General features: G+C 35.4%; 1 protein-coding gene across 8 annotated transcripts in view; it reads left to right on the forward strand.

Annotated features, from left to right (window-relative positions):
- Nucleotides 1-15,722, forward strand: part of ATP11B (ATPase phospholipid transporting 11B (putative)) — a 121,062-nt gene that overhangs the window by 25,680 nt on the left and 79,660 nt on the right. For 6 of the 8 annotated variants that reach the window (XR_008476575.2, XR_013527022.1, XR_013527023.1 and 3 more), the window contains exons 2-6: nt 286-402; nt 6,099-6,188; nt 8,029-8,109; nt 14,964-15,071; nt 15,270-15,398. Coding sequence is in view for 4 of the 8 variants with exons in the window: in XM_035274589.3 (XP_035130480.1) it covers nt 286-402; nt 6,099-6,188; nt 8,029-8,109; nt 14,964-15,071; nt 15,270-15,398 (525 nt within the window). In the remaining 4 variants the exon portion in view is untranslated. Of the gene's footprint in view, nt 1-285; nt 403-6,098; nt 6,189-8,028; nt 8,110-14,963; nt 15,083-15,269; nt 15,399-15,722 lie in introns of all 8 variants that reach the window. The other 2 variants (XM_035274598.3, XM_078350231.1) reach the window with 1 other exon arrangement.

Genomic DNA, 15,722 nt, shown 5'->3' on the forward strand with positions numbered 1-15,722 from the left:
CCTCAAATACTTCTCTAGGCTGTAGTAATTTCTGACAGAAAATGAACTGTTTTTCATTACTAAAGATATTAGTTAAATCTCTATCTAGAGATAATGTACCTGTTTACCTGTGAAAGAAAAAAAAATAGGTGGCATATGTCTTCTAATTAAATAGATTGAATCTATATGCATTTTAAGGACAATAGTAATATATGTAATCTGACCAGCTAAATAAAGCTAACGAGAAAGTGTCATAACTAACCTGGTTGACTAGTATTTCTTTTTCTCTTGCTTGGTTGGTCTTAGGGTTTTGACCCACCACATCAGAGTGACACAAGAACCATCTACGTAGCCAACAGGTTTCCTCAGAATGGCCTTTATACACCTCAGAAATTTATAGATAACCGGATCATTTCATCAAAGGTAAGAATTAAAACTTTTATTATTAGGCTGGGTGCAGTGGCTCATACCCATATAATGCCAGCACTTTGGGAGGCCAAGGCAAGAGGATCGCTTAAGCTCGGGAGTTTGAGACCAGTCTGGGCAACATAATGAGACCTTGTCTGTACAAAAAAATTAAACAATTAGCCAGGTGTGGTGGTGCGCCTGTACTGCCAGCTACTCTGGAGGCTGGCTTCAGCCTGGGAGGTCAAGGCTGCAGTGAACCATGATCACACCACTGCACTCCAACCTGGGCGACAGAGTGAGACCAAGTCTCAAAAAAAGAAAATCATTATTAAAACTGTGGATATGGATCATTTTATTTTTAAAAGTGATTATGTGCATGTATATTTATTTATATTCTTACAAATTGAAGAAAATAGTAGTTGATTTATCTTCACCAGAATAGTTAACTGTAAAATAAAAGGAGTTGCTAATTGCTGATACCAGTAGCTAACATGCCAAAAATTGTCTTTATTTGCTAGTAAACTAAGGAACTAATATTTATGCTATGTACCAGAAACTATATTAAGTACTTCTCCTATTATTTAATACTTACAACCACCCTATGAGATAGGTTTTATGAAATCTATTTTACAAAGTGATGTTATACTGCTTTTAAATCAGTTTTCTCAGTTGAAGTGCTAGGAAATTGAATAATTTTCCCAAGGTTGCTCACTAGTAAATGGCTAGATTGGAATTTAAACTCAGTTCTGCATTGCTGTAAAGCCTGCTTCCTCCAATCTTATCAGTCATTTGTACATATTTTATGGTGCCAAAGTACAGCCTCACTCATATATTCTTCCTTATTTCATTTTTTCCTGTGGCATTTTTAAGATGTCTTAGGTTATTCTGAAGCTGAAGATTGTAGAATAGTGCTTTTCAGTAGACTTTTCTCTCATGATGGAATTGTCCAATATGATGGCCAGTAGCTATACAAAGTTATCAAGGCCTTGAAATACAGCTAGTGCAACTCAGGAACTGAAGTTTAATTTAATTTTTATTTAAATGTCAGTGTGACTAGTGGCTACCTTATTGGACGGTACAGTTATAGAGGATATGAGTCAAAGAGACTGAGGATAAAATTTTCCTTGTCTCATAATTATTGCCTGAAAAGGCACCTTAAGAAGCATCTTTCCATTGCTCCTTCCCTCCTGTCCAAAGCAGCTAACATCTTTTCTCTAATCCTGACCTTGTCTTTCCCAGGGATATTGTCTTAGGTCAGCAGTTCTTTGCCCTGCCCCATATTTCTGCCTTTACGTTCTTTATGTGTGTGACATACCCTTAGTGACGTCTCTCATTTTGCATGTTGGTTCTAAAGCAGAAAGTAGGAGGAGAAAATGTCAGAATCTAGTATAATGCATGAGCTTTAGATTAGTGACACGGTTCTGAATAAATTATGCAAGAAATAAAAGCACTTGAAAACTTTAATTTTTTTTAACTTGGGGTATAATTTACATACAGTAAAATTTATCAGTTTTAAGTGTAGAGTTTGATGAGTTTTGACAAATCTGACCACCACCATAATCAAGATGTAGACCGTATCCACTGCTCCAAAAAATTATTTTATGCCCTTTTGCAGCCAGTCCCCTTCCTCCTCACCCCCAGCACTACAACCACTGATCTGCTTTCTGTAACTATGGTTTTTTCTTTTCTAGAATTTCATATCCTACAGCACAAGTCTTTTGTGCCCGACTTCTTTTTTCCTAACATAATGCTTTTGAGGTTCATTTTTGTTCTTGCAAGTATAAGTATCTGTAGTTCATTCCTTTCTGGTGCATAGTTTCTCCATCAGCCTGGATTTGGATAGTTAGTTTATGTTTTGAATATAAGCCATTTTCTTTGTATGGTTCTCTCATAGTCAGTATTTTCTTCCCCTTACATTTCCAGCTGCTTTTCCAGCCCTGACCTCTAGCTGTTGATGAGGCTGCAGTTTCCCCAGCTGTTTTGCTGCCATTGCTGTCTGTGGTAGTTGGATACGTCTCCAAGCTAAAAAGCCAAAAATTCACAATTTATACTTTTTTCATTTGCAGTTTTTGAAATTAAACTCTCTTCCTGTTTCTATCTATACTTTGGGACTTAGTTTTTAAAATGTAATCTTTATAATTCTTATCTGCTGGGAGTTCACAGAGCCGCTTCTCTGCCACTAGTGGAAACTGAGTGTCCTCCTGAAAAGCTTTTGGGATTAAAAAACTGTCTCTATATGACTGTCTTTGTACACAGAAGTATTCAGTTTAATGTTCTTGACCATATTTTTAAAAATGTGAATGTTTAAAGAAATACTGCCTTTTTAAATTTTTACCGTAAATGAGGACTATCTCATTACTACCTATCACTTGTCTTATGCCACTATTGCTTTCTTACACTCCTTCCAAAACAGATGCTATTCCACAAACTCATGTTGAACTTTCCTAGCGCTATGCTGTTGCTTTGATTTCATGCTGTTAACCGCAGTTTTTTAAAATTAGATTTTATGTTTTTGTAGAAGGTAGAATTCATGTCTTTGACCTTAATTTCAAGAATGTAAATGTCTATACAAATACTGTCACTTTTTTCCTGAGCGTAAATGAAGCCTGCCTCTCGTTGTTCTCATTTTACTACCTTTTCACTCCCCTGTTATTCTCTTGGTCTCCTTCCAGACTGCATGGTTTTCTTTTTTTTTTCTTCTTTTTGAGATGGATTTTTGCTCATGTTACCCAGGGTGGAGTGCAATGGTGCGATCTTGGCTCACTGCAACCTCCACTTCCTGGGTTCAAGTGATTCTCCTGCCTCAGCCTCCCAAGTAGTGGGACTGCAGGCGTGCACCACCATGCCCAGCTAATTTTTTTGTATTTTTAATAGAGATGGGGTTTCACTATTTTGACCAGTATGGTCTCGATCTCTTGACCTCGTGATCCACCCGCCTCAGCCTCCCAAAGTGCTGGGATTATAGGTGTGAGGACTGCATGGTTTTCTGTCTCACAAAGCCATCCTGTCCCTTTGCTCATGCTGTCCTAGCTTCCTGAAAGTTTCTCCTTTGTTTGCCTTGGATTTTCAGCCTGTTGAATGTTCTTCTTTTAAAGCACATGTCAAATATGACCGTCTTCATTAAACTTTTTTCATATGCTTTATCTTTGAATACAGCTATTGATATTTTTGTTCTTAATCTCCTCTACTTAATATTAAACATCTTATTTCTGGTTCTCAATCTCCTCTACTTAATATTAAACATCTTATTTCTGTTTCTCTTATTGTGGAATACATGTTGTGGTTGCATGGTATGTCTTTAATTGGCCATAGTAACTACATTATCTTAAATTTAAACTTCCTTTGGCTGTGCACAGTAGCATACGCCTATAATCCCAGTACTGTGGGAGGCCGAGGTGGATGGATCACTTGAGGCCAGGAGTTTGAGAACAGCCTGGCGAACAAGGCGAAATGCCATCTCTACTAAAAATACAAAAAAATTAGCTGGGTGTGGTGGCCAGTACCTGTAGTCCCAGCTACTTGGGAGGTTGAGACATGAGAATTGCTTGAGCTCAGGAGGTGGAGGTTGCAGTGAGCCAAGGTTGCACCACTGTACTCCAGCCTGGGCAGACAGAGTGAGACTCCAGAGAACTTTAAAGCATAATAAATTATTCTCTTTCTTAGCAGTATTTTTGTAATCTTTGGTATTATGCTACTAGAGTTCACCCTCTCAATACAATAGGAAAAGCGTAGAATTTAGACTCTTTCAATCTATTAATATGTTTGTATTTCAGAAAAACTAGAAACAGTTTCTACCATTTGTGTGCTAGTTTTAACAAGAAATTTTTATTTGTTCTTAGTTGTTCCTTGTATTGAGTAGTCAAAGAAAATACCCTGAAACCAGTTACCTTACTGCCAATTTATATAGCTGTTCTCCTCAGGATTCTGGAATACAAAATATATTGTCACTGTTACGTTTCAAATAGATTGCTATGAACTTAGGAGATTTCCAACTTTCCTTATAAAGTATTAGGCATTTGATTTGGTGACTCAAGAAGTTACAAGGAGATATTCCAACAACTGATTTTTAATTCCAGTTAAGATCACTGGACTTGACCCAGAATTACCATCTCGTGTGTATACATTGAACATTGACTTCCTTTGGCTCAAGGAGTATCTACCTGTCTTCTCTCTAGAGCCCTAAATATACTTCCCATCCTCAGATTCCAGAGCCACTGGTGCTGCCACTACTCAAGAAGAATATGTTTCACATGTTCCAGATTCAAACTGAAAATATAATTTCACCAAAGAAAGAAAGTTTGTTAGATATTAGACTAGTCTTTCCGTATCCCTGGGTCAGATAGGCTTTTGTGGACTCTTCTGGGAACCTGACTCTATTTATAAGGTTGTTCACCCGGGAACAGTATTTCAGGTCTCAAAGAGCTGATTAAGAAGTGAACTTTTGACTGAAAATCCAAAAATTAGAGCCATGCCATCTGACTTGACACCAGAGAAAATAGGTAAAGTACCTCTTTGGAAATCTTGAATTGGTCAGTAACCATTGAGGCTTCATTGCCTGAGGTCAGGATATTATCTGAGAAAAAAAAAACCATTGTCAACCATATTTATGTATTCATTAATGTATTCTGCAAAATATTTGATCTCCACATATGTGCCAGGTAGTAGTATACGTGCTGGAGATAGAGCAGTGAATAAAATGATATCCCTGGCCTCAGGGATCTTATATTCTTCTGGGAGAATGTAAAGTAAAGGTTCTATAAACCCTTTCCCTGTTTCATATTTCAAGTTATGTTGTGAGTTGTAATACAAATAAAATTTGCAACATATTATTCTGCCCTTGTAATATAGCATTACAGGTTTTGGGGCTGAGTAATAATAAGCACGTTTATAGCAATTAGTATGAGCCAGGGTCTATCCCAAGTGCTTCACCCGATGTTAGCTCATTTAATAGTTATAGGAACCCTATCAGATGTGATTAATATTGTCCTCATTTGTGGAGGAGCAAAGTGGGACAAAGAGAGATTAAGTCCAGGGTCATTTAGTGAGTATTACAAATTAAGATTTGGGCCACCGCAGTTTAACCCCCAAGTATCTATGCCTTTAACCATTGTAGTCTTTAACCACAGTATCAAATTGATACTGTGACAGATTTTCATATCCTTCATGAAATTTTCTTGGTGATTATCGCAGTGATCACTTATCTAAATAAAAAAGCATTTTTATTTCTTTAACATTCTAGGTTTTTTTTCATATTTCATACTAAACAAACCACTTCCTCTGTTTCTGTTGCTAAACTAAATAAAATATAAATTGTATCTAAAATCAGCATTTCTATCAACTCATATTTATCTTTAGCATTAGGTCTAGTTTTGTGTACCAAAATTCAAAATAAGTTGTTAAAATGTTGTAGATCGGCTTTCTCCAACTTCTTAAAATAACGAGAATTTAATGGCAAAATTGTTGGGTTTCAGCCTATTACGTTTTTCAAAATGATGCTAGAATTGCTAATAAATAGTAAAAGGAAGAAAAAAGGGAAGTAGAATAAAAGTCCTGAACTCTAAAAGCCAGATCGTTTCTGTAGCATATAGACTTAACACGATTTTGTCTAAGGGATTAGTAAATCTGATTTTACTTTACTTATTAATATTATGTCTATATACTTTATATTATTTTTAAATATTAATTTACTGATCTCTCCTCTTTCTTTTTAGTATACTGTGTGGAATTTTGTTCCAAAAAATTTATTTGAACAGTTCAGAAGAGTGGCAAACTTTTATTTTCTTATTATATTTTTGGTTCAGGTAAGCTTTATTACTCAATATTGTTTGTAAACATAGTTTCTAAAAATATGTCTTGGAACAAAGAAAAATTACATTGTGTTCTTAATCATTTGACCATGTGACCATTTTTTTCTATAATGCTTCTGAATCATATTCAGTGAGTACAATGATCTGTCATATCTACTTTTCTAAAAGAAATAGCCTGTGAACTTTAAGATCAACTGTATATTGTTTCATCAATAATGTGTCATAGTACTTAGATTAACCATAATCTTAGCTAAGAACATAACCTAACATCTTTCAGATATTCTGCCTCAGAACATAAATATTTTGGTTTTTAATATATAGTGCATGTTTTTGGCATATTTCTGCCTATGGAATCATCTTCGTACAAAATAAACTTTTCTTTGGCTTTTAATTTTTTAATTTAAATTTAAGTTATTTAAAAGAATTTTAATTGTTAAGTATCCCTGTGGGTATAGTTTTTTCTTTCCAGGAGACCATTTTCTTTGCTTAAATCTGTGTTTACTATATTAGGCTGTTAGACAGTTTCTTAATTTTCACCTTGTGCTTAAAAGAATTACATATATGTATGTCTATATATAATATATATGTGTATGTGTGTGTGTGTATATATATATATATACACACACACACACACACTCACAAAATATATATAATCAAGAGAAAAGCCCATGAAACTTAAGTATAAATCAAGATTTTAAAATAGTGATTCCTTTTTCCTTTAAAGAAGTTATTCTTTTCTGATAAAGCTTTGCAGTTTCAGTGTAGCATTGAATGTATAAACTCTGAACTCTTCCCTCAGTAGAACTGGGATTTCAAATGAAACATTAAAACTTGTTAAATAAATATTTTAATGCTTTAGGAAACATTTGCTTTTTTTTTTTTTTTTGAGACAGAGGTTTGCTCTGGTGGGTTACCCAGGCTGGAGTGCAATGGTGCGATCTCGGCTCACCACAACCTCTGCCTCCTGGGTTCAGGCAATTCTCCTGCCTCAGCCTCCTGAGTAGCTGGGATTACAGGCACGCACCACCATGCTCAGCTAATTTTTTGTATTTTTAGTAGAGACCGGGTTTCACCATGTTGACCGGGATGGTCTCGATCTGTTGACCTCGTGATCCACCCACCTCCACCTCCCAAAGTGCTGGGATTACAGGCTTGAGCCACCACGCCCAGCCAACATTTGCTTTTTTTAGAAAAAAAAATTGCTTTCCTTCATGAACAGAGAAGGAATTTCTGATTTTCTGCCCATAGAGCATCAGTTTGATTTTCTTGGAAAAGCAAGAAATGTATACTAACCATATCCACATAACATCCATAGATTTGTGAAATCACTAGCTAAGATGAATTCAGCTTGTCTGTGGAATAAAACAAATTTAATTGGCCTGTCCAGAGTAAAGGAACATCGTTTTCCTAGCTGTCTCCCTCTTGTTCTGTTGGATGTAGCAAAATTACTTCCATTCCTAGTTTTCTTTCCCTAGTGTTGATATCATTCTGAATCCAAGGGTAAAAATTGCTGACAGACTTTTCAGAATTTATCAAGATGTGCAAAGAAATGTGAAATGAGAACTGAGTAGCTGTAGTTCCACTCCTTGGCAAATATTGAAGAACTTAAGAACTCTGTCTTTAGCAGAGTTACTGAGTCCACTCTAGCCATATATGTGACTAGGCAGTAGATTTAAATAGTTTACCAGCTCCATACAATAGCCAACAAAGTGAAGTTGTGAAATTGTGAACTAAAGTATACATACTCACTGTGTACTATGAAATTTTAGATGATAATAGTATGATGTGCACAATATAAAAATGTAATATTCTCTGTTCTTTTTTATACATCTAGCTTATGATTGATACACCTACAAGTCCAATTACCAGTGGACTTCCATTATTCTTTGTGATAACAGTAACTGCCATAAAGCAGGTATGAAATACTTTCTTTTTTTATTTTCCTCCAGGTCATTTAGAAGTTGCTAAATGTTTCTACTGCAAAGTAACATTTATTGTTGTGAAAATAATTCCCATAAGAAAGCAGCAAATTTGATATGTAGTAAAATTAAACAGAATTAGCCACTCTGTTATATTTCAGGTACCTGGTGACTTATGGAATGATTAACATCATTAAAATAGGTTATTCCCTTGACACAGCTAGAAAGCATCCAAAAACAAGTATTATATATGTATAAACCAATTTATATATGAAACAGATTTCTTAATTATAACCATCTTTGTAGAGTTTGGTGATATTTAAAGGTAATACAATCCACAAGAGATACGTTTATAGAAACCAGGGTATATACTTCTGGTGTAAACATTTGTGAGTAAAAATTATATAGTTCAAAAATTAGGGTATGGTAGCATATACGTATGGTCTCAGCTACTTGGTGGGCTGAGGTGGGAGGAACACTTGAGCCCAGGAGGTGGAAGCTGCAGTGAGCATGTTTATGCCACTGCACCTCCCACCTGGTTGACAGAGTGAGACCCTGTCTCAAAAAAAAAAAAAAAAAAGCATAGCTTTTCTACTGTTTATAACTCTCTTGTGAGGTTGTGTTTTATGTATTTTCCCACAGGAGAAATAGCTTCAGTCAGAGCATGAATTGACATTAAAATCTAGGTATAGAGAATAGAGTTGTTAGATAAACACAGAATAAGAAATGAAGAAATTTATGGAAATGTCCTGTTGTTACAGCTATTACTTCTCAAAAGATCTTGGCAGGGTTTCATTTAAACAGAGATGATTCCTTCCACTTGCAGGAGAGTTAATTGAATTTTCTCAGGTAAACATGATACATTTTTCTAAGATGTAGGGATAAGGCATAAATTGACATGGAAATAAAATTGACACACATTTTACAATTCTGGGATGAATATTTGTTATTGCTTACATATGATAGAGCCTATAGATTAACAATTAAATTATGCATCTACATGTCAGATAGGTCACAGCTCTCACTAAGTTTGATTTTACCTTCTTCACTCTTCTATTGGAGATTAGAATGCATATATACTGGTTGATAAGCATTTAAATTACTCTATATAATTATTTACTTGATGCATATTTACTTTGATGAGATAAATGACAAATAGATATCATTTATTTCAACAAAGTAACATGTTCGTTCTTCGGACCTCTTTTCTCTATCTATATACTTTCACCTTAGGTGATTTCATCCCATCCAGCTGATTGAAGTTACCATCTCTGTGATGATGGTTCCCACATTTACGTTTATCCTGAAACTATTCTTTGAACTCCAAACACACATGTACAACCATTTGTACAACATTTCTACTTTGCCATCTCCCAAGAATCTTAAACATAATTCTTAATTTTTTTCCCCCTGTAAACCTGTACTACCAGTTCTTATTATTCTGCAGTTTATTAAATGGTACTGCCATCCAACCACCACAAACCTTGACAGCATCATCCTTTGACGGTTCTGTTTATCCCTACCTTCAAGATCTACCTAATTAGTACAAGCCCCCATCAGCTTTTGTCTGGACAATTGCATTCTTTTCCGAAGAGTTCTTGCTTCACTCTTACTCTCCCATGGTTTTCACACAGCAGCCAGATTGATCTCTTAAAATCGGATCACGCTACCCTCCCACTTAAAACTGTTCAGAAGCTTTCCATCACACTTTGACCAAACCATATCTTTTCAGTGATCTACAAAGACAAAAATATACAGAGTCTGGTTCCTGGTTCCTTCTTCTGCTTCATTTCCTACCTTTTCTTTTCCTCACTGTGCTGCAGCGGTACTCCTCTACTTGTCCTCAAACACAGTAAGCATGCTTCTTTCTCAAGAGTTTATGGCTTGTACTTTCTTCTTGAAAAGTTCTTTCACCAGATAATTGCATTCTCAATTCATTTTACTCTATACTTAAACTTTGGCTTTTCCTGGCCACCATGCCACTCTTATTTCTTGCTGTGGCCGTTTTTTCCTTCATATCATTTATTCTTTTGTTCTATTGATAAATGTTTGTGTTTTAGTTTTTCTGTCACTTTCATTTGAATGTCTAGCTCTATGATGCCAGATAATTTATTGTATATACCTGCTTATTTCCATTTACCAGAAAAAGACCATGCACATACTGGGCCTTCAGTAGTTGTTTAACAGATGAATAAATGAACTTATTGGATATTGTTAAAGCAATGTAAAATATTGCAATACGTGTTGCCTTTATTTCCCAATGTATATTTGGCCAAATATGGACTGCATTCAGTTGGAATGCAGCTCATTAACTGAGTTGAAAAAGATGTTGGTGAATTTTTATCTGCAAAATAAGAGTTTAATCATCATAATTGACAATCAGTCTCCTTCCAAAATTGGTTTAAGTAAAAGTGAATAAAATTTAAAGGCAGAAAGCAAAAGGTTATGCCTAGAACCTGTGTTAATATGGTTATTAAATATGAATACTAAATTTATGGCCGGGTGGCGGCTCATGCCTATAATCCCAGCACTTTGGGAGGCCAAGGCGGGTGGATCACGAGGTCAAGAGATCAAGACCATCCTGGTCAACATGGTGAAACCCTGTCTCTACTAAAAATACAAAAAATTAGCTGGGCGTGGTGGCGCGTGCCTGTAATCCCAGCTACTCAGGAGGCTGAGGCAGGAGAATTGCCTGATCCCAGGAGGCGGAGGTTGCGGTGAGCTGAGATCGCACCATTGCACTCCAGCCTGGGTAACAAGAGCGAAACTCCATCTCAAAAAAAAAAGTTTATATGAGAGCTTCATAAGTAAGGCAATGGGGGAAATAGGAAAGGCCATTATAATTTTTGAAGAGAAAATTTGATCCACAAAGATTTTCTCCTTAACTCAAAACAAAATTTTTGGACTCAGAATTTTCTCTTTTGCAACAACTATTTCTAACTTTTTCTAACTTAATAAACACACAGAATACTTCCATATATTGTTCAGGTTTATGTATCTATTTATTACTATAGATCAGTAAAACAAATTTGGAAGCATTGTAAAAGTGAAAGTTTCCAGGTTCCAACCTTTCTTTCTTGTGTTCTCCCCTTTTAGTCTGCCCTTTTCCTTTGTACTTTTGTCAAAATAGGAAAAGACTCCATTGTCAACTCCTTACACTTTAATATGAATGAGGTTGTCAGTTGTTTCCTTGTTTTTTAGCTTCCCTCAACTAATATATTAAGTCTTCTCTCCAATTGTGTAATGCAAGATATACTGCTCTAGGAAATAAGATAGTCTGTCCTCCATGATTCTAAAACTTGTGAAATAGGAAGGTAAGACCAAATATAAAAATAATTATGATTCAACAGAGTAGTAGTAAAATCCAGTGAGCTGTAGCTGTTCAGAGGAGGAATGAAACACTTCATCTTTATCTGGATGACCAGAGATGGTTTTGTGGAAATAAATAATATTTATTTATTTGTGGAAAAAATACTATTTTTACATAAATTTTATTTATTTATTTATTATTTTGAGATGGAGTCTCACTCTGTCGCCCAGGCTTTAGTGCAGTGGCATGATCTTGGCTCAATGCAGTCTCTGCCTCCTGGGTTCAAGCAGTTCTCCTGCCTCAGTCTCCTGAGTGGCTGAGATTACAGGCGCATGCCACTATGCCTGGCTAATGTTTTTGTATTTTTAGTAGAGACAGGGTTTCACCATTTTGGTCAGGCTGGTCTCGATTTCCTGACCTTGTGATCTGCCCGCCTCAGCCTCCCAAAGTGGGATTACAGGAGTGAGCCACCGCACCTGGCCTATTTTTACATAAATTTAAGAATTTATTCATGGTAAGGGTCATATTTCATATCACTGGGGAAAATACTGATTGAACAATAATTGTGAATATTTAGAAAAAATTGTTGGATTCAGACTTCATACCATATAGCAAAATAAAACTCATTTGGATTACTAAACTGAATATACATAACTACAGAAGTAATAGAAGTAAATACAGATGAAATTTTATCTCATTTTCTATATGGGAGTTAATCTTATAGAAGCAAGGAAAGAAATATAGGAAAAACAAAATCTGAGTGTTTAAAAAGGAAGTCTGAATAATATTAAAGACAAAAAGGAATCTGAAAAATTTGTGTTATGTATGACAAAGGGCCTATGTCCTTAATTTTATTATTATTATTATTATTATTATTATTATTATTATTTGAAACAGAGTCTCATTCTGTTGTCCAGGCTGAAGAGCAGTAGTGTCATCACAGCTTATTTTAACCTTGACCTCCCAGACTCAGGTGATCTTTCCACCTCAGTCTCCCAAATAGCTGGGACTGCAGATGTGTGCCACCATACTCAGCTAATTGTTGTATTTTTTTTTTTGTAGAGACGGGTTTGCCCATTCTGGTCTCTAGCTCCTGGGCTCAAACTATCCTCTTGCCTCCCAAAGTGCTGTAATTACCAGCTTGAGTAATTCCCACACCCAGCTGATCCTAGTTTTAAAAGATATTTTACCAAGAGGACATACCTTTCTCTTCACCATAAATAAGTGAAAAGGGCATGGATCATCTCCAAGAAGAGATATGCAGATTGCTAATAAATAGATGAGGAAATACTACGATGATGATTCTTGGAGTATGGGTGAAATGACAATTGATGAAGAAGATGAAGTAGAGATGAACAACTTGGGCAAAAAAAGCCCAAATGCAAGACAAGGGAAGACCTCTTTTGGGGAATTATAAATCTAACTTGTTTGACCCTGTTTAAGAAAGTACTACAGGATAATAGAAGTGTAGGTTGGTTCTAAGTTAAGGAAGCCAGAAGATGCTTTGCTGTAAGCACTGAGAATCACTGAAGGGGTTGTGAGCAGTATAGTGAATCAAGACAATGCTTTGGGAAGATTAATCTGGCAGTAATATATAGGATGAATTAGAATTTGTGAGCTTGCATAAAAAAAGACAATGTTTGAATTATCATTGCTCTGCTGTTCGTGTCATCTGACTGTAAAGGAAAGTGTGCTTTTGACAGTTTGAGAAAAAAATATTTTGACTCAATTAAATTTCTCTGAAACGACATACTGCAACTTAAATGAGGCCAACATAGTTTAGGTGTTTTAAGAGTGCTTTCCCACGAGGTTTCCACCTAAAAACAGCATAGCTTCAAAATAGTCTCTCATGTTTTTTCTTTTATAGTTTCTTAATATTTAAAAAATAATAGATGCACATTTTTTAAGGGAAACAGCACAAAATAGCATATAGTAAGTCTTACACTCCTAACATCCAGTCTCTTAGTTCTTCTACCCAGGGAGCAATTATTTGTAAGTTAGTCCAGATATCTATGCAAAGTGTTCACACAGGCAGGCATATTTTTTCACAAATGGTGGCATAGAACAAAACCTATTCTGTACCTTATCTTTTTATTCATTTATTACTCTTGCTTAGATATCGTTCCATTAGCTGTACTATGTGTATCTTGAGTTCTTGAATTTTCTTAAAATGTCACAGAAAGTCTTTTCCACTTAAAGAAGATTACCATTCCTGAATATTTAATCAAAAGATCCTTTGTGAAATGCTTGTTTCCCTTCCTAATGATGATCCATACAGGCTAACATATTTTTGTTGAGTACATTTGGCCCTTGAACAATGCAGGGGTTAAGGGAACTGATCCCTTGTGCAATTGAAAATTCATGCACAACTTTTGACTCTCCCAAAACTTAACTACTGATAGTCCACTGTTCATCAGAAGGCTACTAATATCATAAAACAGTCGTTTAACACATATTTTGTATGTTACATGTATTAGGTACTGTATTCTTAAAGTCAACTAAAGAACATGTTATTAAGAGGATCATAAGGAACACAAAATATATTTACTATTCTGAAGTGGAAATAGATTGTCTTAAGGGTCTTCATCCTGTCTTTGCATTGGGTAGACTGAGGAGGAAGAGAAGAGGTTGGTGTCGCTATCTCAGGGACACAAGAGGTAGAGGAGATCGATAGGGGGGAAGGAGATTTAGGCACACTCAGTATAACTTTAAGGGAAAACAATCCATGTATGAGTGGACCTGTGCAGTTCAAACCTGTGTTATTCAAGGGTCAACTGTACTAATTATAATTTTGGCAGTCTATTAAGAAAGTAAAAGAACACAATCTCAGTTTCAACATCTGCTCATTTTTTCCTGCTTATTGTTTGTAATGCTCTGTGAATTTATACTTTATGATGAAAATATCATTTGTACATAGAAACAATAAAATGTAGTGACTGAATAGGTGTTGGAAAAGAGTAGAAGTCGAGAATAACTCCCCAAGTTTCTGGCAAGAACAGCTTGGTAGAAGGTGATGTCATCTGTCAAGATGGGAACTGGAAATGTGGCACACTTTCAGGACATCATCGGTTTCATTCTGAACATGTTTAAGGCATTTATGAATCGTCAAAATTGAGGTATTAAGAAAGCAATTAGATATTCAAGTTTGGAGTCCAAAAGAGATATATGGCTGGAGATACACATTTCAGAATTACCAGCATATTTGCACTATTTGAAGACACAGGGATAGAAGGAATCTCCTAGCGAGAAAAAGAAATGTGAGAAAAGGCTACATAGGTGACATAGAAGGACCCTCCATAAGGAAATTGAGAAGAAATAACTGAGGTCCTGTGAAAGCCAGGAAGATGTATGTAACAAAAAAGAAGCAAGTGTTTCCAGTAGGAACAGATGTCAAATGCCTGTGAGCATATGCATCAAAGTGGCGTAAAGTGATTCTGGAATACAGTGTTTTAGGGACGTTTTTGAGGTTTTTTCTTATTTAAGAAATGTATCTTCAAATTATACTGAAAAAATATTTTTTAACCCTTTGGATATTTACAGGGATATGAAGATTGGTTACGGCATAACTCAGATAATGAAGTAAATGGAGCTCCTGTTTATGTTGTTCGAAGTGGTGGCCTTGTAAAAACTAGATCCAAAAACATTCGGGTATGCATCTGGTAAATAATGGAAATAATTTTATCTTCATATCACAGGACATAATTCTAATCTAGATATTATGTTTTAGTTAAAAGCCTACTTTCCTACGCTAAAATACCATGGGAGGCTACTTATTTAGAGCCCAACAAAAGTAAGTCCTTGCCTTTTAAAATCTGTAAATTCACTCTTCCCCAAAATTCTTTATAGGTGGGTGATATTGTTCGAATAGCCAAAGATGAAATTTTTCCTGCAGACTTGGTGCTTTTGTCCTCAGATCGACTTGATGGTTCCTGCCATGTTACAACTGCTAGTTTGGATGGAGAAACTAATCTGAAGGTTTGTTCACGTATGTTTGAGTATTGCTGTTGGAACAAAATGTCTTTGGAGTGTAATGATACTTTCCTTTGGTTAAAGTAATAAAGTTTGACCTGATTAAGGAGAAGATTTTAAAACTACCGACTATTCCAAAATTTAAAAGGTTTTAAAAAAGAATTGATGTTATATCTTTATTTTAAGGGTAGCCTCACATGGGTTTAATCCAAGTTAAAAACAGAAAGTGTTTTTAGAAAAAATATAATCTTTTACTATTTATGTTACTTTTAAAAGATGACGAACAGATTTATATATTCTGTTTTCAGAGTATAATCAAAGGTGAAAATT

This window comes from Callithrix jacchus, chromosome 15 (genome assembly GCF_049354715.1).
Source record: "Callithrix jacchus isolate 240 chromosome 15, calJac240_pri, whole genome shotgun sequence".
Lineage (NCBI taxonomy): Eukaryota > Metazoa > Chordata > Mammalia > Primates > Cebidae > Callithrix > Callithrix jacchus.